The 22,006-nt window shown below is 41.9% G+C and overlaps 1 protein-coding gene across 5 annotated transcripts in view; it reads left to right on the top strand.

Annotated features, from left to right (window-relative positions):
* The window catches only part of arhgef28a (Rho guanine nucleotide exchange factor (GEF) 28a), a 69,354-nt gene that overhangs the window by 30,632 nt on the left and 16,716 nt on the right, over positions 1-22,006 (top strand). For 2 of the 5 annotated variants that reach the window (XM_064306983.1, XM_064306982.1), the window contains exons 10-22: positions 10,358-10,482; positions 11,517-11,818; positions 12,179-12,383; positions 12,785-12,896; positions 13,525-13,605; positions 14,373-14,415; positions 17,525-17,648; positions 18,022-18,157; positions 18,512-18,567; positions 19,239-19,296; positions 20,319-20,463; positions 21,290-21,411; positions 21,620-21,760. In XM_064306983.1, the coding sequence (XP_064163053.1) occupies positions 10,358-10,482; positions 11,517-11,818; positions 12,179-12,383; positions 12,785-12,896; positions 13,525-13,605; positions 14,373-14,415; positions 17,525-17,648; positions 18,022-18,157; positions 18,512-18,567; positions 19,239-19,296; positions 20,319-20,463; positions 21,290-21,411; positions 21,620-21,760 (1,650 nt within the window). Of the gene's footprint in view, positions 1-2,815; positions 3,564-10,357; positions 10,483-11,516; positions 11,819-12,178; positions 12,384-12,784; positions 12,897-13,524; positions 13,606-14,372; positions 14,416-17,524; positions 17,649-18,021; positions 18,158-18,511; positions 18,568-19,238; positions 19,297-20,318; positions 20,464-21,289; positions 21,412-21,619; positions 21,761-22,006 lie in introns of those variants that run through there. The other 3 variants (XM_064306986.1, XM_064306987.1, XM_064306985.1) reach the window with 3 other exon arrangements.

Raw genomic sequence — 22,006 nt, 5'->3', positions numbered from 1 at the left:
GTTCAGGGAAGGGTTTATTCATTTGTGTAGGTTGTACTGAATTTAATATGGTTCCTTGTTTGATGTGATGAATACAGCCCTGGTTGGCATGTTATCTTTGTGAGTGGAACTATGACAAGGTGAAGTACAGTAATTGAATTGTTGGTTTGTGTAAGTAATTGATGCTATTTTCTATGTTCATATGAGGAACACTCATACAAAATTGTATTCCTGCAATGAGAAGTTCTAGGGTTTGCCGTTTGTCTGTTCACTACAGGTGTAAAGACACTGATTAAAGATTTGTAATAAAACACAGAATACATAGCATTGGTGAGATATGTCTACTTTGACATTATATTACACCAATTTACCAGTTTTCCAAGCAATATAATGAATGCGGTGTTATATCTTGCCTCGTTACTGTGCTGCTTGTTCAGATTAAACGCAGTTGCATACTTCCACACTAAAATTTATACAAACAGAATAAGAAATGATCAAAGATGAAGTCCTAGTTTCCCATCCTCCAAGAGTAGTTTTACTGTTTGGATTGCAGTTGAAAATTGGTGAGAGGTAAAGACCTTGATGGTGTGCCCTTAGGCTATTGGGAATGTCTTCTGCGTCGTTTCAGAGTATGCTAAACACAGCCTGTATTTGTATGGGTTTTACGAGGGGTGGCAATTTTGGCAATTTCAATTTTCAAATGAAAGCTAAACAAATGAAATTTAAGCTAAAAGAAAAGTTAAGTCCAACTTTTCACTGAAAGCAGAGAAAATATATGTCCAGGTAGTTACATATAACTAGGCCTCCCTAAATAGGCTTGATGTTATTAAATACTGTAAGAATTGCATGACTACAAGCAAGTAATTGTCAAATGCTATTCAACAAAAGTATAAAGTAATGCCATTGCAAAAAGAATGAGCGTTAGGTGTGGACTAGTTGTACTTTTGGTTTGAGGAAACATTACACTTTTCCTCAAGTAACACACTGGACCCTATTTTTGCAGTAAAGGCACAATAATAAAATCCTAACAGTAATGCAAGGGCGAATTGGGCATGTCCCACTCAGTTTTGGTACAGTAATTTGTACGGTAACTGGAATTTAATTTAATTTAATTTCTTGCTTCTGTGTTTTCTGTTGATGCAATCGTATGTGCGGCACCATACAATACGTCCACCAAAATGATACAAGGTGCCAGTGTTTGAGGTAAAACCTGGTCTGTTTAAATGAGAACACATTCGGCACCGAACTTGCCCAGCGCCAAATTTTCCTATTGACACACCCCCTATTGTGCTGGCCAACACATGTTGACACAAACAGGTTTATTGCAGACCACAAAACTACAAAACCTGGAACGAGTGAAAAATATTCCATTTGCATGAGACGCAACTAGCAGTTCCACATGGGACCAGGCATGTTCGCACTTGCATTGTCACCAAAATAGGGCCCATTATGCCCTTATTTACTGATAGATGTTAAGTATTAAGGAGGAGGTAAATTACATTTGTTGATAGTATGCATACATGTGAAGTTGTGTGTTTGTATTGCTGAAAATAAATGTGAAAATAAATAAATATTTTTTTTGCTCAGTATTCTCCTGCTATATTGCTTAGTTGCTTAGATTAAAGTTGGATCTTTAAAAATGATGTTGCAATTAGGAGAATAAGTTCAGGTTCTGTTTTGTATTGAAGCTCTGTTAAATAACAGAGCTTCTACATAAAGGTTAACAGGATGTTTTGTTTTTTTTCAGTTTCATTTCAAATGGCACACAGTTTTGCTCCACTTAACAGAACAACATAGCCACCTTTAAAATGGGCATTGTCTTCCAGTCACATGTTTAAGTAGGATTATATGTATGTATAGCTGACATGCTTCAACTTCACTATGCGTAACTACAGCACACAAATTTGCTGTGTCAGCAGGATCCATCTCCTACTCTGAGCCTTAGTTGTAGGACTCATAATTGAACTGAAATCAGGAATGTTAAGATGCTCAAATATCTTCGTCTTACAAAAGCTGGCACATACGATGAGACACTCCTTTTTTTTAAACAAAATTTTTGCCAACCCCAGCGCTCCCCCTCCTCTTCTCTCTGCTCCTTCCACTCTAGCCACATACCCCGTTGCACCCCCAAGGCCCAAACATCTGTAGGAGTGCTGTGGGGAAGCCGTGAGGGAAGTTTAATGTGAGTTTAGTGAACCTCTTTTTTCTGCAGTCTCGCTCTCCAGTGAGCACGTATGGAGCACTTGAAGAAAGGAGTTTTGTGCGGACGAGAAGATGCGGGGGGAGGGGGTTGCCAAGGCCATGCTGAATGCTAATTGCTTAGCGAGTTGTTCTGGGAGACTGTATAAGAATGGAGGACTTGTAAAAGCTGCCGCTGGGGCTGTTGTTACCGAGAGCAGAGGTTGTAAAACTGCCAGACCCCTACGCTGCTGACTGGGGGACTTTGTAAGCTTCATCAGTGCAGGCTGACTAATCTGAGAGCCAGTGGAAACAGTCAGAACTTATTCAACACTGTCGACTCCTGGAGGACAGCCTCCTGCCCTAAAGGAACTGGTACTGTTAGCAAATCCAAATATCTCTCTCTCTCTCTCTCTCTCTCTCTGTCTCTCTCTCTCTCTCTCTCTCTCTCTCTCTCTCTCTCTCTCTCTCTCTCTCTCTCTCCTGTCTCTCGTGTCTGCAGTCTGCGAGTGGGTCTGTGAGTGGCGCAAGTGACATTTGTAGAGAGGGTTATCTTGCTCTCTCAGCTGCCAAGCTCTGCTCGCTGCCTGCAGTGCGGTGTGGGCTGAGGGCGGGGGCGGGGGATGGGGGGGGGGGAGGGGGGGGAGGAGGGGTCACAGCATGAGGGTAAAGATGGAAAGACTGTGGAAAGAAACCTGTGGCTCTCCTCCTGGCCCGCGAGTCTCTCCAGTCAATGTTTGTGCACGGAAAAGTAGGCTGTAGCTTGGTGGGAGGGAAACCAAAGACAACAGGAGCTCTGTCACAGCACTCACACGCACTGTATCCAGCGCTGCAGTGCGGGACTCTGCTGCTGTCAGCCTGAAGACTGAAGCCTCTGCCCTGCTGGCTTACTGGGACTTTCCTCTTTGGGGTGAGGGGCTGGTTCCCTACCTTATGAACTGGCTAAACTCCTGTGGCTCACATTTGCATGGAAATGGAAAAGGTGAGTTAATGATTCATTGGCCTTGGCTGACCTTCCGAATTCTTCAGGACACTTCGTCTCAGCTCCTATTTGTCTCCTGGGAGGATTTGAGGACTGTCGTCTGGCGGGGCGGTCCCTGTTTTTTGGTGTACCTTTGAATCCCCCCCCCCCCTGACTCGTGTCAGAGTTACGGATCTCTGTGCAGCCAGTGCTGGAACATGAGCTCAGTGCTGTGGGAGTGTAAACGAGTACTGGACCCTGAATCGGACGCCATCCGGAGAAGCAGCGTTCTGTTCTGGAGGCATGCTGGGGTTCACCCCTCCCGTTGAACTGCCTTTCTGAAACGCACCAGAAACAGACATGGATTCTGATTCGGATTCCCCCTTCAACTATTCCTGGCCCTCCTTTCCCAGAATGCGGATCCGTCCAAGGACGTCAAAACAAGGTAAACAGGAATGAGCAATCTAATACAGTCTTATTCATAGGACTTTTAAAAAAAACTTTTATGACAGCTGCATTCAATAAGAAAGTTCTAGAGAAATATAACAGGAGTAATGGCTTGTCCAGTGCACTGGAGAGAGTGCACATCACTGCCCTTCCAGGACCTCACCATTGCTTTCATCAGATTTACAGTAACAAACTAGCCGAACAATAATGTTTTATTGTCTACCTTTATAAACAGTATTACATCTTTAGATCTTTCTTGGATCCCATATGGTTTAGGGCAGCTTCTCTTGTATCAGGGCTGTGTTTTATGGGATTGGGACTGTTTCTTGTTGTACGGATGTGTTGGAATCCTCATGTTGTGAGCACACTTGCTGCCTTTTCCATGTTTGCGTGTTGCAAAGAAAATTTAAAACGAACAATAGACAAAAGATAGAAATTACCTTTTTGTCATCTCTACGGCCATTCCCTGATTTTCTGATGGGTTTTGTGCCTGCTAGATGTTTCCCATTAAACACTGCGGTTTCATAGTTTCACAGTAAGTCTGTTTCTGGACCACAGGAGAGAAAAAATGATGTGTTTACTAGGGACTACTCACGAATCGTTAAGTCCCAAAGGATTGCAACATGCGAAGCAAGCACTCTCATCATTGGCACAAGGTCTATAGAAAAAAACAGCAGGACGTGTAGAACTTTCTGCTGAATGTCATATTTCTCCAGGATCGCGGTGCTGCTGACTTGTGGGGTTCAGGCAGTTCAGGCTTTGTTTTCTTCTGAAATGGAATATAATCAAGTTACCGCCATGTTTGTGACATCAGCATTAAGCCAGTGATCTGGATGCTCTTCTGTATGGGTGATTACAGTAACCAATTGAACTTTAACAGTGTTCACCGTTCTTTCTGCAACATACACACTACTTTAAAGTTGCTTAATTTCATGACATTATCTGTTAGGAAACTGGATAGCCTTGTGCATGGTGATTTTTTATTGTTTTGGTATGAATTCAGATGGTTCATTTGGTGTGATCTGGTATCAGTTGAAACAAGTGATAGTTATCACATCTGGAATATGTATTGCAGTTGAGGCATTTATATGCATCTCTGTACAGTAAATGGGTGATGGATATTTAAGGTACTGTATATAACTTTATTTTAACGATGCATGCGAAATGGCAGATATACTTCTCACTGAACTCAAAGAATGAATAGAGTCTTCATCTCTATTGCTCATAGAGGGCGCATTGAAATAGATGTACTTTTATGCAGCCGGTTGGAGTATGAAGCTCTTTTAATCCTGTCTTGGGAGTTCTTTATTTTTCGTGGGTTGTTTTGCCTTCTGGTCATAGGGAAGGATCTACCACATGGTGTTTTAGAGACTTCTTCGCTTAGCCTGATTATGACTGGGGAAGCGGTTTCTGCCTGTTGTAGGTGAGGCTGTATCCTCGCTCTGTGACTGAACCCCCTGTTCTGACAGAGATGAAGAGTCACAGATGGGCCTCCTCACCCTCCTCAGGTCCTAGGTTACCCACACAGAGAGAGCTCAGCTCGACAGGAGCAATATTTAACAAGACAGTCTGAGGTCATAGTTTGAAGACAGACTCCAACGTGTCAGAGAGCTAAAATGTAATAACGTCATTTAATTGATCCGAGCAAGCAGGCAATTTTTTAAAGCTAATAAAAAATATAAAAAAGGATTTTGCCACTCTGTTTGGCTTTTGGTGGGATTATGCCGAATACCAGTCACGTTACCTGATTATTATTATTATTTTTTTACATTGTTAAAACTGTCATGCCATCAGCTTGGCTTCTTTAAGACTTGAGACCATGGCAACACCAATGAAAAGTGAGAATCATTATGGGCTAAAGTACACAGTACAAGGTGAAAACATTGTACTTTATTGTAAAGTATAAAATCTTTTGTTACCATCCCATGGGCATTTATGAATCTGAGCTTCTGACATGACTATACAATTAGACAGAAGTGGCCACCCAACCTAAAGGGGTTTCTGCTTTCATTTGTCTTTTGGGGGGTATATTCACTGGGTATTCAAAGCTTCCCCATAATTGTAAATCAGCCACAGAAAAAAGGACTGTTCAAATTTCTCTTTTACTGAGCTTTTGTGGGGAACAGTGGGAGCTTGGCGCAGGCCAACTTTGGAGTGCAGCTCTGCTCCTGGAGCTCGGTGCTCGAGGCTGATGTGAGGGTTTGTTTCATTTTAAATGCCCTTGTTCTATTACCCTGGCTGTGAGTGGAGCCTTTGTGTCCCTTTGTGAAACTGGCTCACGAGAGGCGCCGAAGACCGTAGATTGGTTTCCACCGAGAGGCCGTTTCTAAATACGGATTGCGCTCTATAAGGGTTCTCAAAACAGTGGAAAGTTGAGTGGTTTGGTGCAGCTGTTCGTGGCTTGACGATGGCACAAAATGGGCAAGGCGACTCATCGGGGCCAAAGTTCCGCTGGTGTGCGTTTCTCTGAATAATATTCCAGGATGTTAATGAAACATGCCATGAAACAAGTCTTGTGATCATTGAGAAGTGACGTGATGGTGAAGTGATTGAGAAGGACGGCATAACAGAGTCAAATGCTGAATATGTCATTAGACAAATCTCATCAAGCAATTGTGCAGGCAGGATTTACGTTTCAATATATGAAAAATGACGAGCTGAATAAAATATGCAAACACAAATCAGAGCTGATTTATCATCCCTCCAGATCCCAGAGTGATTCTCTGGCACAGAACGCAATGGAGAGATTCCTTTTAAAGACCCTGCAGTCTGATTGTTGCCATTAGTATAGTGCCATATGCTTTTTGTGGCATATGCATGTTACTGGCAGTGAAAATTATGTATTTCCTCATCTAGTAATTTTTGCAGCTGTTTGATCTTTGTGGGAAGTGTCATTCCTTTTATATGTCTTGTGGACAAACACAAGTATACTTTTGGGTGTTGTAATCTTCATTTAATTGGTTTTGCAACTGTCCTGTGACTTTAGGGTGGTCACTTCTTGATGCAATTAGCTTCATCCCCATGACCATTAGACATTTGTACGTATTTGCAAATAAATTTATATTTTGGACAAGAAAACACATGCATTCACTTTTAGAGATGGCAAGCCTCGAGACACTACATTAAGAACATTGGTTTTCCTTTGAATTTGAATGAGTTGATTTACACGGAAATTTGTAATTTTCCCAATTGTAGGCTTATGCATGCATGTGCATTCATTGCTGTCCATTTTTAAGCTATATTGGAAATTGCATTAATATAATTTAGTTGTTTGAATGATATATTTGTGGTATTGTACAGACCTGTGGAAGGTTCAGGAACCAGAAAAGAGAAGAACAAATGCAGGAAATAAATTCTGCACCCTATTCTGCTCCTGTAAATTTTCATTTACAGACACAATGATGTTGAAAAATTTACTGCCCAAAGTCTGTCACAGGTACCAGTTTCTATTAGGCAGGCGCTGTTTTTTTGTTGTTGTAGCAGTTCAATGTGCTTCATGCAAAAGGAAAGCCATTCAGATGAACCACAGTACAAAAGAGATGCTAGCACAGAGATAGTCAAAAATGCAGCTTGCCACCTTGTGTTCCCCTTTTCTAGGAAGACTATTGCAAGCTCAGGGCAGAGCTCTTATTGCCTTGGCAATGAAATGCAAAACTGAGTAGCGTTCTGTACATGTGGTAAGCAGCTGTTGGTCCTTTTTTTATCTGCGTGGTTTGAGATACCCCTTGCCTGTAGGCCCGGGCAAACATCAGCCGACTGGCCCCAGAGTGCTCACTCCGCCCCGCCCGCCTATTGATAGCTGGAGCAGGACCCAGAAGGGGACAAACTGTGCGCTTCCAAATTGGTTGGCTCGATTTCGGCTGCGCTTGTGCGCTGCTAATGTCCTCCCCCCTGCGGAAGAGAGAGCCCCCCGCTGCGGAGAGCTAATTCAATCCGGAAACTCGCACAACCCGAGGGAGAGCTCAGCGTGTGCGAAATTCCAGCCTCTCTTCGTTACAAGCTCCCGTTTAACACAGGAGTGATGGGACCTCCGGAGTGATGGGAACTCTGTCCATAAACCGATGGGCTTGGAGCTAGGGGAACAAATTAGCATTACAGGTTTCGGTTTATTCACGTGTTTTGTTTTAACACATTACAGGGACAAGTTTTACCTTTTTTTTATAGAGCTCTGTTATGCTTTTCAAATGACCTCATGAGCCACAAAACATGTTTTCTTTTAATCACACAATGCAATAAAAAGTGTTGGGTCTGTGACACTGTATGTCTGCGCTGCATTTTTCCACTGGCTGATGAGTTATTGTTGAAATATCCTCCGTGTAGCTTTGTGTCATGTTGTCATGCCTCTCCATTGTGTATTTATTAAATCTCCTCTGACCTTTCTGGATATGACAGTCTCACACCTTAACTGACCGAGTGCACATACTCTCTGCTGCTTTAAAACCCACTTGGCTTATAGTTTTTTAACGGAATCTGTTTTGTATTTAACTTTGATTAATAAAATCCTGGTGCTGTGGAATTAGAAGGAAATCAGCCTCTGTCTTTCATATCCTAAGAGTGAATGCTGGAGTGCTAGCTTATCATAATTAACATTGATGAATACATCTTTTCATATTTTTTGTGCTCATTCTACATGTTCATATGCTTGAATAAGCGTGTGTTGTCACTATGCAAGCATGCTATGAGGCTCTTTCAGGACAGAAGAATGTGTGCCTATGTGTGAGGGGGGATTTCCCCATTGATGACCTCATTGTCTGAGTGTGGTCTGGTGTGGGTGTGTTTGGAGGAAATTCCGCTCGGATTAATATGATTCTCCTTGCCGTCACATGCAGTGAGGTTAGTTGAGACATCAAACGGAGCGCTCAAATGATATTCTCCTTTAGAGGATCAGGCAATCCCTGCCTTTTCATATGAGTCAATTATCTTGGTAGTGTTTTCACAGCTGTGCACAGCAATAGGAATTTAGTATGTGTGTGGCAAAAATCAACAGTGAGGTCATCTTAAACATAGAAAAGTCCATTTTTAATATCTTTTGGTATACTCATTTTACATTGTAGTGCTATAAGGTGTTCATAATGTTTTCTATGAACAGACACATGTATGCATTCGTTAAACAGCTTTTTATTTGTTTGGTATGCACGTAAAGGTTTTCATGAAACTTAAAAAATAAAACATTTTCTGGTTAGACATACTCTGCATGGCCAAAAGTATGTGGACACCTGAGATCCAACATCTCAACCAAAATTACGGGCATTAATATGGAGTTATCCAGCCTTTGCTGCTATAACAGCCTCCACTCTTCTGGGAAGACGTTTTACTAGATGTGAAAAGCATGTAAAAAGCATTGCTGCAGGGATTTTCTTCCATTCAGCCAAAAGAGTGTTAGTGAGGTCAGGCACTGATTGGGTGATTAGGCCTGGCTTGCAGTTGGCTTTCCATTTGATCCCAAAGGTGTTGGATGAGGTTGAGGTCAGGGCTTTGTGCAGGCCAGACAATTTCTTCCTCACCGTTCTCGGCAAAACCATTTATATGTGGACCTTACTGTGTGTCCGGGGGCATTGTCATGCTGAATCAGGAAAGGGCCTTACCCAAACTGTTGGGGAAACACAGAATTTTCTAGAATGTGATTGTATGCTATAGCATTAAGATTTTCTTTGACTGGAACTAAGGGGCCGAGCCCAAACTATGGAAAACAGACCAAGACCCCAGACCAAGGGGTGTCCAGATACTTTTGGTCATGTAGTGTAATACTGTACTGTATGCAGTATTTGCATCATTTGAACTGTGCATTGCATTTATGCAGTTTAAGGGAAACCAAGGGTACTGTTAGGAACTATGTTTAGCTCACATTTGGAATTTTCTTGTTTGACTTAAAAACAAACATAAAAGTGCATCATGGGAACTTGTCCTAGACATTCATGTTAATTGTATTTTTGCCTCTGCTCTATATCAGTATTAGCCCTGGGAAAGATAAATATTGGCTGCTATTCAATGACAATATTACATACGCATAAACCTTCACCTTCACAACAGAAACAACCAGACTTTAGTGTGTGTATTGTTTAATTGTTTGACAACTTTTATTGTTACTTTTTAATGTTTTTCTAAAGTATTTTTTCATCAGTTAATGTCTACCTTGCAAAGTAAACAGTGATATAGTAGCTCATTTATTACAGTCGAGCATGAAAGAAGTAAGACTGTTGGCTTCACCACACAGGGAACAGGGTCTGTTTTTAACAACAAAAAATAATAATTTGCATTACCACATTCAACATCAGACCCGTGGGCCATTTATTGCACATGTTTTCATTTTTTATTGATGCATGTGCGTAACTGAGGAGATATGGTATGGAAATATGATATGGAAATATGTATATTTACATCATGAAACATGACTGGAGTGGATGCGGGGGGTTGATTTAACAAAAATGCTGTATTGGCCTGCTGTAGAATTATGCAGCACAAGTGAAAACTATGTAAGCTGATGTATAAACTCATGTTGTGATGTCTGCGCTGATGTGAGCTAAATAGTACAGGCAGATGTGCTGTATTTGGTGCGTGGTGTATTATCTACCCTTTGTAGGAAAGAACTGGAACAACTTAAAAGTCATGAATAATGTCAACCTTCATTTTGTAAATTACATTTCAGACACATACAGATCATAGCCACAAGCAGAAAATCACTTGATAATTGAATTTATGATTCTGCGGAAATGGATAGTGAAGAAAAACGACCAGTGACATATCACAGGAAATGAAGTTAACTTGTTATTTATGTGTGCTTTCTTACTGTAGATAAAAGGCAGTCCACGTCCGACCGCAGGCCCTCAGCCAGGTCCACGTGGTCAGCTGCAGGGAGGCTGTCTGCCATGATCAATGGGAAGGACCACGTCTACGCCAACAGCATGCTGGTGGATCAGGTAAGCAGCTGGGCTCCACAGGGCTCCTGAGCGGCTTGGCTGGCATTGGCGCGCACCTCAAGAGCAGGCTAACTCCCTCCTGTAGTACTGTGTGCTCTGGAGGAATAGCCCCTGGCTCACTGGCCAGTGCATCAGAGAAGTGTAGTCTCTTAAGATACAGTGAACCTGCTGTTGATGAGATCTTGATGTTTGGAAATCTGGAATTTCCAGATTGGGGAAAAAACCAAGAGTAGGGGAAAACTTTTTTTTAAAATGCATTGTACATATACTTGTATATTAAACCTGCTTGCAAAATAAATTTCAACCGTTATTTACTTCCAAGAACATCTACACATTTTCTGCACCAGTCACAGGGAATATTTTGTAAGTAATGTATCATAGAACATATCATCCCCCAACAATCTTCAAGCTTGTCCAATTTCACAAGAAATGAACTATTACAGCAATAAAATTTATCTTGGAAAAAATATTCTTTAAATGGATGGAAATTATGAATCTTCCTCGAGTGTCCAATGCCCAAGATTTCATGATTTCAAGATGGCAGTCATGCCATATCACACCGTCCACAAGATCAGGTTAGAGGGACAAATTGTTTGTAGCTTAAGGAAATTACACTGACTTCATTCTTCAAACACTTCTGGCAAGAGCCCTGATATGAAATGTTTCTACGCAGCATGACAAATGAAAAATAAATGATATGAACCTACAGTGAAAACAAGGCTGTCACACATTTAAATTGGAACTGATTCGTAAAAAAATAATATACTTGTGGGTGATATATCACAGAGGGAAAAATAACGCTATGCGTCATGTGTTGCGCCAGGCTATTGAATTCAGGCCTCAGTCTTTGTTTTAGTTCTCTCCAGTTTCAATCACAAGTTAATGTTAACTTTTTTTTGTTGTTGCTGTGTAACATATGAATGAGAGCTGAAGCAGGCTCTCTTATCTCATGGAGTAATCGAGCTGTGAGCAGGTCCCTTAAGTGAGATCCAGTGAGTGGTGCTTGCACTGTGCTCTTCTCCCTCCTGGTGCAGGTGAACGACCTGGACATAAAGTACAGCATCGCAGGGGTGACTGGAGACAGCACGCTGACGGACAGTGAGGGGTGGGACAGCGGCAGGGGGAGCCCCCCCGAGCCAACGCCCCGTCCCTCGGAGGCGTGTGCGTCCGGAACTCGGCTGTCTCCCCCCCAAGCGGAGAGATCCCCCCCTGCCTACCCCTCCCATGCGCCGCCCCCCCTCCCCGCTGAGCTGGCACTGGCGCGGGCCAACCGCGCGCCTCGAGCTAGGACCTCCAGCAGGGGCGCAAGCCCGCAACGGGAGACCAGCGTACTCAGGTGAGAGGCTGAACTCGGCACTCTCTCTCTCTTTCTGTCTCTCTCTCTCACTGACTCTCTCTGTCTCTCACTCACTCACTCACTCACTCTATTTTCCATTTATATTATTTCTCTAACCTTTTACATACTCGTAATTATGAGTATGTATATTGCATATGCACTTTTCATAATGTAAATCCACACTCATCGCTCATGCTTGAAAATGTATTCAGTTCCAACTTCCTTCCAACACACTATTGTCCCTTAGCTCACTCATATTGTACACTTTGTACTTGTCATTTAATTCTTTTGACAATCCTTCCGAGTGTGCTTTTCCCATAATGCTGTGAAGTTCTGTACGGAGGTTTGTTCTCCCCACAGCCCCAGCTTAGTCGCTCTGGAGGTGGACAGTGAAGAGGAGGATCTTTTGGACAAGTTGCCTTGTTCCCAGCCCTCCACATCCCCCCATTCGGGGAGCGTTCTGCAGGCCAGCAGTGGAGATGAGAGGGACTCCTTTGACACCTCCCCTGACCTCAGCTGCAGCCGCACGCACTCCTCATCCTCGTACAGCCACCCCCCCGCGAAGGTGCTCAATGCTCTGTCATACGTGTGTGTGTGCATACATGCAGTATTACCAGTGCTACTTAGCAGCCACTTAAGTCACTTTTTGGGTCAAGCCGGTCTGAGCGGCATTGCAATTTGTTGAGGTTTTCCCTCAAACATACTGCTTTTTTGTTGTTTTTTATGCAAATTTGGTCATATCCACCCGGTTTAAGATGGGGATGATATCAACGACGATGATGTTTTTTTTTTGTGGTTTTTGCTGCTTTTAATATTCCGCACAGTTTCTGAAAGGTCTTGTGCTTCTGTGTTGTCAGTCAACAGTAGAACGCTTATCAGTTCTATTCAGTTTTAGGAGTCCATGCTGTGGTGTTGCTAGATCCTCCAGGTCTTGCGCTTGTTACTCATGACACCTCATCTCCTCAGGATTCGGGGGATTTTGCGGTCCGTCTGCGCTCCTACTCCTACTCTTCCCCCAAGATCAGCCTGGTGCGTCCCCGCTTCACCCGCGACGCGGCCATCGCGGACCTCAACGAAGGTCGGTGCCTCTAACGATCACCCTCATGTCAGGAAGGCTCAAGCTCACCTCACTCTCCAACTCATGACCTTTCAGCCAGGGCGCCATTGAGCTCTTATAACATGATAATGCTTGCTGAATTTTTTTTTTTCTGAAAATTGTGTTTGCATGAGAAAATAACTAACTTTCTTCAGAGCATGCTGTAGGCATAGAAACCTTGAGAATGTTCTGTCAGTGAATGTTTTTTTTTTCCATAATGGTTTACATGCAGTATGTCTGATGTCTGATGAAGAAAGCATTCATCAGTGCAGAGAGGAAGGTTACACCAACCTCTCTCCAAATGATTGAGTAGTCATTGCATTTCTTGTGTTAATGTATAATTAGAAAATTATAATTGCAGAAAATTGCTATATATATATATGTATATACATATATATATATATATATATTCTGCAAAATTATAATTGCAGAAAAAAATAATATATATACATAATATATATATATGAGCACTTATATATATGTATATATATATATATATATTATACATATACAATCATGAGCACAGCTTTGGTACTGTGGCGTTTGCCCAGTGAGACTGCTGTGGAGTAAAGTGTGCTGTCACAGTGAGCGCCGTGTCCTTGCCCTGTAGATGGTGTGTTCAGCAGCAGCGGTCGTTCCCTCCTTCAGGCTCTCTCTCTGTCTAAATCGCTGTCTCTGCTCAATCCAGTTAGTAAGTACACCTCGCGCAATCGAGCGCTCGTGCCACTCAGTTAACAGCATGCGGCTCAGGCCACAGCTGACTGTGGAATATACCACCGCTAACCGGCTAAGCTTGCTATGCTGCGCTTGAGGCGGAAGGCTCCGCCCAGCAGTTGTGCTCATTGTCTGTCTCACTGGTGACATCATAACATTCTGTGGTGACATTTTGGCAACCCCGGTGGGTGGGTGGGTCGGTGGGGGAGTCATGCTGAGGAGTGTCACAAAGGGTACAAAATGCACAATCCTAATTTTCGACCCAACTAATCGATTTCCTTGAAAGCCAGTCTGTGGTAATTGATCCAGAGAAGCAGGGCCTAGTCTGAGAAACAAGCCTTGCATTTTGTACCTTAAGGCAGCGGTGTGGTCCTTTCGCCTGCAGTCCTGGCCAAAGACGTCATCATTCCTGTGTTCGTTTTCCCTCTCACATTTTGGCTTTTTTGGGCTGTTGAGAGCATCTGTTTTCTTCACTTCTCTGCCCCTGGGATACTCTGCAAGTGTAAATGAGTTTTTTGTTCCCCATGTTCGAGCGGCATTCTTCCTGTGTCAGCTTCATTTGCATTTTGCATTGCTATCGCAATGTATAGGTCTTGGATTGATGTCTGTTATGTGTTTATATATAACGAGACTAACACTTTGGAATTGTGATAATAGCCATTTGGGGATTTCTTTTCATTGGGATCCAGTTGAAAACAATGTGCATTTGTACTGATGTTATGTTTACCATGTTACTTTCTGCAGAGCAGCGTGCTTTCAGCTTACCAGAGCCTCAGCAAGAGAAAAGGTATTTACAAAGGCTAATTCTCATCCCTCTGGTTCAGAAAATATGGCAGTGTCCTTTTTCTATGTTACGTAAACATTTAGCTTTGTGTTTGCTCCATTCGTAATGGATGTCTGTTTACTTTGGGAGAGTAGTGCTTTGAAAGCTCACAAAGATCATGGTTCTACTCTGCTCTACTACAATAGTCACTGACATTCATTTCTCTTAAGGCTTTTTGATACTATTACTTTTTGTTATTTGAATTTTTTTCTTTATATAATGTAATGTAGGTATCTGGATCTAGTTAAATTAGTAGTAACTGAAATAAAAAAATAAAACAAAATTAAATGTAGAACAAATAAGCAAGTATACGCTTCGGTACATTTTCTCTGCACACTTAAAGAGAGACTGAAGGAGATGAGCATTTTGCCACAGATAAACAATAAAATGGAGTCCACGCAACGAATGTATTTGTTTAAGTGCAAGAAGGGTACTAAGTACTCTATCCAAGTTGATTTAACACTGACCGGTTTACTATGCAGATAAAAGTGGTCATTTCTGAGGTATTTGTAATTACTGTTGACATGGTGGCCACCCATGGAGCGGACTGAACTGACCTTCAGCCCCGTTCATACTTCAAAAATGCATCACGGGTTTGTCCTTTTTCGGTGATAAGAGTGGCAAACAGAAACTGGCCTAATGCGGGGCCCCTATATGACACCGCAGTGCTCCCGCTTTCCCCGTCTTTCTCTCTCTCCAGCCGGGGCTTTTGGGATAGCCGTCTAGTTTTGTTTTTTTCCGTCTCTCCCTTTGTTCAGTTACTGAATAAGTTTGGTTCGCACTGTTAGCGCTCCACACAGAGTAGTGTGTGAATGTTGAGACGCGTAGCTCCCTGGTAACACGTGGCACTCGCTATCTGCCAACAACTAAATCTTATTATGATTAAAATTCCGTCTGCTTATAATACTCTTGAATGTTGTTATTAAATAATGTTGTGTATTGTTGAGAGACACGCACACTTACACATCGGTCCTTTTCGTTTTTGTAATTCATCATTCGTGCAAGTGTTATTTTCATCTGGATTTTGTCAATATCTGTCCTAAACCTTACCTCATGAAACACAGGTGTTAGCCTTTTTTTCTCATACATACTCTTTGGCAAGTCCAGCAATTGCAAAAAAGGTTAAGTTTTATTGAGAAATGTTCATTAAACTGAGACCATCATGTTGAAAGCATATTGAAATATATTTTTTTGTTTGTTAGCATAATATTAATGTTGAACAGTGCTGCACTAACCATTTTAACACATCTTTATATTTAACTCTTAACTGAATTTACCAATATGTCAGCGATCATGTCACTAACCGCAGTGACGTTTTACACATTCACAGTTTCCAGCACTTTAATGAAATACTTCATGTGAAATAAGATGAATGCACACAATAGGACTGGCAGCCAGTCAAAGTATTCTTGGAATAGGGAGACCTTCATTTCCTGTGCTGTTCTTAAGTTTCACATCTCAGGACAAAACTGCAAATTCTTATATTTTGATAAGAAGATTTCATTATTTTATAATTACTTTACTGCTGCTGCTCATAACTGCAAAAAAAAATTGCAATACATACAGTTTAATTTATAATGTCAAAGCCAGCTCATGTTTCTTTGATGATTTTTTGTGCTGGTTAAAATAATCTATGTCATTGTACCCAGCTGTACATTCTTAGTTTTTTTTTTAGGTATACTATAGCTGACTTTTCTACATCTAATCATATTTCCATTTTAGTTTAATTGAGTTGAGTTTAATTGAACATTGAGGCTTATTTTGGCTTCATCATTGTACTTCATTTCATTGTATTTCTCTAGTAAGATTGAGCAATGTGTTTGTAGGCAGATAGAATGTTTTTTTAGACTGAGTTGTTCAGTATTCATTTTATAGTCTGTCCCACTTATGCACAGTGATCACATTCAGCCCCACCTCTGAAGCCATTGCTTTGTAAACGTTCCCATTTTCACAGAGACCAAACGTAATCACACAAATGTGGCCTTGGCTCACACACTCATTATTTGCACACAACAGACTTCAAAGCCAGAGCAGCAATAGCGCTGCCGTCAGAAGCCGATGCCCAAGCATGCAAAGACGTTGTGCGTTTCCCCTCTCTGGCCCGGGCATATTGGGAGAACTGTGTTGTTTCCTGTAGGGAGATAGGTTTCCGCAAAAGGGCACAGTCAGCTGAGGACGAGGGCAGCGTGGCATTGGCAGACTCCCTCCGACACCTCACCCTCTCCGAGTTCCTCAAAGAGTATGTGGGAAGACCCTGTCTCCTGTGCCAAGCACGCGTAGGGCCAGCCTGGCATGACCTATTAACCATGAATGCATCCATCCAGCCTTTTCCCTGTAACCACTCTTATCGTTCCCTCACCCGCGCTAGTTCGCCCATACTGGAGCTTCAGTTACCAGCTCCAGTCGCATCGAACTACCTATAACAAGCCTTAACTATCTTAGCCTCACATCACATCATAGTTCTGGTAACTAGAAGACCCCCTAGTACGTAGTATCCTAGTACAGCTTAGCATCATATAGGATGCTGGATCCCTATTGAGCATAATGAAAATATTTTCTCTCTTGAATTATGAATTAGAAAAGAGGAAATGGATTGTGGTAGCCTGCTGGAATTTTTATGGTTTTTGCTCTGTCTTGCATGTAATGTATGCCTTGTCTTGCCCTTTTACTCCATGGTCCAAAGGTTGTAACCACCAAAAAAAAAAAAAAAAAACTAACAGTCTGAACTAACCAGCAACCGGGTTGACATAATAGTGCAATGACAAAGATGATCTTGCACGTTTATACTCAAACTATTATGCCTGAGCAAATGCTCACATGTAGTGTGGGTTTATGAAACTAGGAATGAAAGGACTATGTGTGGAATATTAGATTACCATTATCCTAAAAATGTGTGTCCATATGCAAAATAAAATGATTGAGTTTATGAGATGGCACAAAGTAACATTGAAAGTAGACATATCAGTTGCAAAAATTAATATTTCTAGAAACCAGTTTTATCCTAGAGCCAAAGTCACACCAGGGGATTCTGAGCGCGGTTTGTTTTTAAGCATTGTATTTTTTCTGAAAACAGAATCGAAGAAGAGGAGTGGGACAGGTATATTATACCGTCGAAGGCAGAATCGGAGAAGTACAGAGTGAGTCGCACTTTCAGCTTCTTGAAGAGCCGGATGTCAAGCACTCGCAACAAGAACAAGGTAAGGACTGAGATCACACTTAGGATACCCTTGAACCATTCTTTGTTGTGGTGCTTCTTTAGATCATTCTGCTTAGCATTATTTCAATTTTTGACAAGTATTTAAAAACATTTAAACTTGAATATACTTTGGTCTATGTTTGCACGGCAAAAAAAATCACACACAATAATTACTTTGCAAGCAGATTTTGTTCACTAATCATTAACTCCTGTGAGCCTGTTAATGGTCAGCTGATTGGAAGCATGCATACTTCAGCAGTGGACTTTAAAAACCGTTTAACTGAGTGAAACAGACCTCTAGTTCTGATGTTCATGTGAATCAAATGGTAATGGTGCTCATGTGTGATCATCGGTATCTGATCTGGTTTTCCAAGGGCAAGGGGAAGGACAAGGAAGGCAAGGAGAAGCCACTGAAGGCACACCATTTTGCGGCCGGGTCTGGCACCAGCCTCACACTGTGCTTAGTCTGTGACAAGCCAGCGATGGCAAAGGACCTTCTGCAGTGCTCCAGTGAGTGTTGTCTCCGTTGCCTTCTGGTCTGCTGGGTCTGTCTTTTTCAGAGCATGGACAGAGTGTTAGTGCCATTACTGCAAATATACTGAAGAGAGCTTTAGGGTTCAGTCCGGCAATATATCAAATTTTTTTGTACGGCTTGAAAAATGAAAATGATGATGATGATTATTATTATTATTATTAGTAGTAGTAGTAGCATAAATATATAGGGTATGTTGTGTAAATTGTACTATTTAATTTATTGTACAAATTAGAAAAGAGCAGTTTAAAAAGGCTCCAGCTTTGTCCTGAAATACTTTTATCAAGCTGTTTGCGGATGTTTAATGTGATGTGATGTCACTTCCTTTCCAGACTGCACCATAAACGTCCATAAAGGCTGCCGAGACTCTGCAACACAATGCATGAAGGTAGCGTGCAATTGAAATGCTACTGTGATGGCTGAAACGACAGTCTACATGTGTAAACTGGTCATAACATAAGGAAATATAATCCACTTCAAGAACGGAGTTTGAAATAACATCATAAAAGACTGAACATGAGGGTTGTGCACTAGTGTCACTGAACCCTGCTTACATATACTGTCCACGTGGAAAAATGATGTTTTGCTTATATATGTCTAAACACGTTTTTGTGTTCAGGCATCTCAATGAATAGCAGATCTGAGATCTGGAGATATTATTCTTTTATATAATAAAATATGGCTTTAATATAAAAGTGTATTGTGGATCCAACTGTCTTTTCACTAAATTTATTTTGTGTAGACTTGCAATGTGACCTCATGTGCAGAACCTTGATATGAATCACTTGCCGTGTATCATTAACATGACTTTTCTCTTATTACATATTTCACAGTAGTAAAGAAGTAACTGAGTATCTTGCAAATAGATTCATCTGAGTGTTTAGAATTTACAATACAAAATGAAATAGACAAAGCAAACAAACAAATAATGCACATATATTAGCACCAGGTGTGTTGGACTGTATCTTTGCTTGAAGTCGTTAAATGGGGCTGACATACATGTGAATCATATTGTATGCTTTTCATGTCTACACAATGCTTACCAGACTGTTTTTACAGAAACATCAGGACAAGTATGCAGTGGTGACAAAGAACAGAGCAGCTTCCCTCCCACAAAGTGAGTCCAAAAGTTAAAGATTTTCTGGCTCCATTAATGTTTAGCATGCCATGGAGGAGATGAACATTGAAGGACTGTAGTGAGGGAGAGACTGGAAGAGGAAGTGCTTTTTGCATTGTGTGATCTAAGTGATTAATATTTGCATTGTAAACATGCAAGTCCTGTAAACATTTCACTCATTCACATATGTCTGCTGAGAGGAAACACAACCAGTAATACAAACTTATGATAAGGAAACACAATTTTTTAAAGCAAAGGAACATGCAGAAGAGCAATAGAGTTTTCTGGTCTGTATATGGTAATAAGGCCAACTCCCCAATATGGACGGTCATGTCCCTTCCCTTCTCTGAGATGAAAACCATTCACTTCTCCTTAATCCTTGACATGTGCTTCCCTAAAACTTAAATTGAACTTTCTTATAATATAAATTGATTCAACATTTCAGTTTATCCGGTCTGTTTTGGCCATCTGTTTCCTATTATTTCTGGCACAAAGTAAACACGCTTGGCATAAAAGCCATTGGATTGCCTGTATCATTGAGACAAACAGTATTTCAACCCCATAGTACTGGGTGCTTCCTTATCAGCATTATATTGCCAGTCACCTCCACTTAGAACCTGGTAAAACCAGAAATACTGTATATATTGCGTGTCTGTGTTGTTCGACAGAGCTGGGCTGATCCTAATTGGCTTGTCACTTATTTGACTCAGTCCAGTATTTTTATTTGTAGCCCATGAGTGAAAGTGATGGTGTAAGGTTGAGACAGAACTGGACCAAACTGGACCAAATTTGAGATGCTTTTATGTCTCAACAAAACATGTTGCTTAAGCTGCCCTGCGATGGATTAGTGACCTGGATGGATGGATGGATATTACTAACAAAACATCCACATGAAAGAAAAATGTAAAAGTATTTCAAATAATTGTTTAGTCTGAGAGCCGGTTATGCCGGTTAAGGGACTTTGAGGTGAACGGGTTCGTGTCCTGGGTGGGGCATTGAACGTGTCCTCATTTCTCTTCCAGGTACAGGTGGCACTGTGTGGGAGTGTCCCACAGCCTGCCCTATCCCCACGTCTGCCTCTCTTCCTGTCATGACCGGTCGGGACAGGAGGGATCAGGTGTGCCTCCCAAACGTCCTGTCCAAGAGCGTGCCTGCGGTCTCCGAGCGGTGAGCCGGGGTCTTTCCTCATGCAGAGGGCCACTGAGGGGGAAGTCTCAGATTCACCAAAGCCAAGGCACTGCGGGGTATCACACTCCATATAGGGCATATTCAAACTCAGAGCTGTTACATATGAATACACGAGCACATACATACATGAATACATGTTCATTTGGTATCTTTTGTGACTTCCTGGATGAGTTGTCGCTGTCGCCCTTGGAGAAATTTTGGCATGCCAGCCCCGCCTTGGAATATTCGCCACTGTTCCAAGTGTTCTCCATTTGGAGATGTTGGCTCTCACTGTGGTTCGATGGAGTCCCAGTGCCTTAGAAATGGCTTTATAACCCTTTCCAGTCTGAAATATTTTAACAACTTTTTTCTCTTCTGGAATTTGCTTTAACTGTGGCATAGTGTGCTTGTAGAAAATTAGTGGTGACTACTTCACTCTGATGGAAGGGTTCAGTATGAGTGAGGTGTAGTTTCAAATGGGCCGCTTGCAATCAAGCCTGGCTGTGTTCAATCAGCTGAATCTAATTATCAATTAAATTTGGTTGACTATGTAATGGGGCAGTTACTTTTTTACATGGGTGATATGGATGTTTGATAACTTTAGTCATTAAAGAAATCAAATAATAATTTAAAAATGTTTTTTGTTTATTCAGTTTCCCCTTGTCTAATATTACATGTTTTCTAAACATCTGAAACCAGTTTTGTGTAGAATGCCCTGAGTATAAAGAAAATGCTTGTTTATCAGTGTATGAATTTGCACATACAGTATATTGCACCCCAACATGAATATCATGAATTGACTGGCCATGGTGTGTCTCCTCTCCAGGAGGATGAGTGAGAGTCTGGAGGGAGATGGTGAGGCCAGTGTGTGGAGGAACCGCTCCCAATCTGAGGAGCTGCTCCAGGTGATGGAGTCCTCCCCCTCCACCGACTCCTCTATCAATGAAGGTAATGGGACAAAGCTGTCTGAAGATATGTCTCCATGATGTGAATTTACACCATTTTAGAGTGGAAATATTGTCTTTTAAGTGCTTTTGTTCTCACTGCCATACGTGTCGATACATGTAGAAATCATGTTTCTTTAAATGTGGCTGTTATAACAAAGGTCCAAGGAACTAGATGTGAGTCCTGTGTTGCATTGGCTGCCTCTCCTCAGACACAGTGGACGCCCCTCTACGCAACGACCTAAACGCAGATATGCTGGACTATGAGGCCGAGTCCTGGAGCATGGCTGTGGACCACAAGTTCTGCAAGAAGCTGGAGAAGAGTGTCATTAAGCGGCAGGATGTGATCTATGGTGAGTCCTGCTGCCACCTCCCAGTGCAGACTGAATATCCCAGTGTAGACTGAATCTCCCAGCGCGGACTGGATCTCCCTTGTGCAGACTGAATCTCCTAGCGCAGACTGAATCTCCCAGCACAGACTGAATCTCCCAGGGAAGACTGAATCTCCCAGTGCAGACTGAATCACCTTCTTCCTCTCATATTTTACTGTAGCAAAATTGCAACTGCTCTCTTGTCGATTAAGGGGTTCTGGCTTAGTT

This window comes from Anguilla rostrata, chromosome 14 (assembly GCF_018555375.3).
Source record: "Anguilla rostrata isolate EN2019 chromosome 14, ASM1855537v3, whole genome shotgun sequence".
Classification (NCBI taxonomy): Eukaryota; Metazoa; Chordata; class Actinopteri; order Anguilliformes; family Anguillidae; genus Anguilla; species Anguilla rostrata.
Note: the sequence above shows the minus strand (reverse complement) of the source record. Positions and strands in the feature narration are given on the sequence as shown.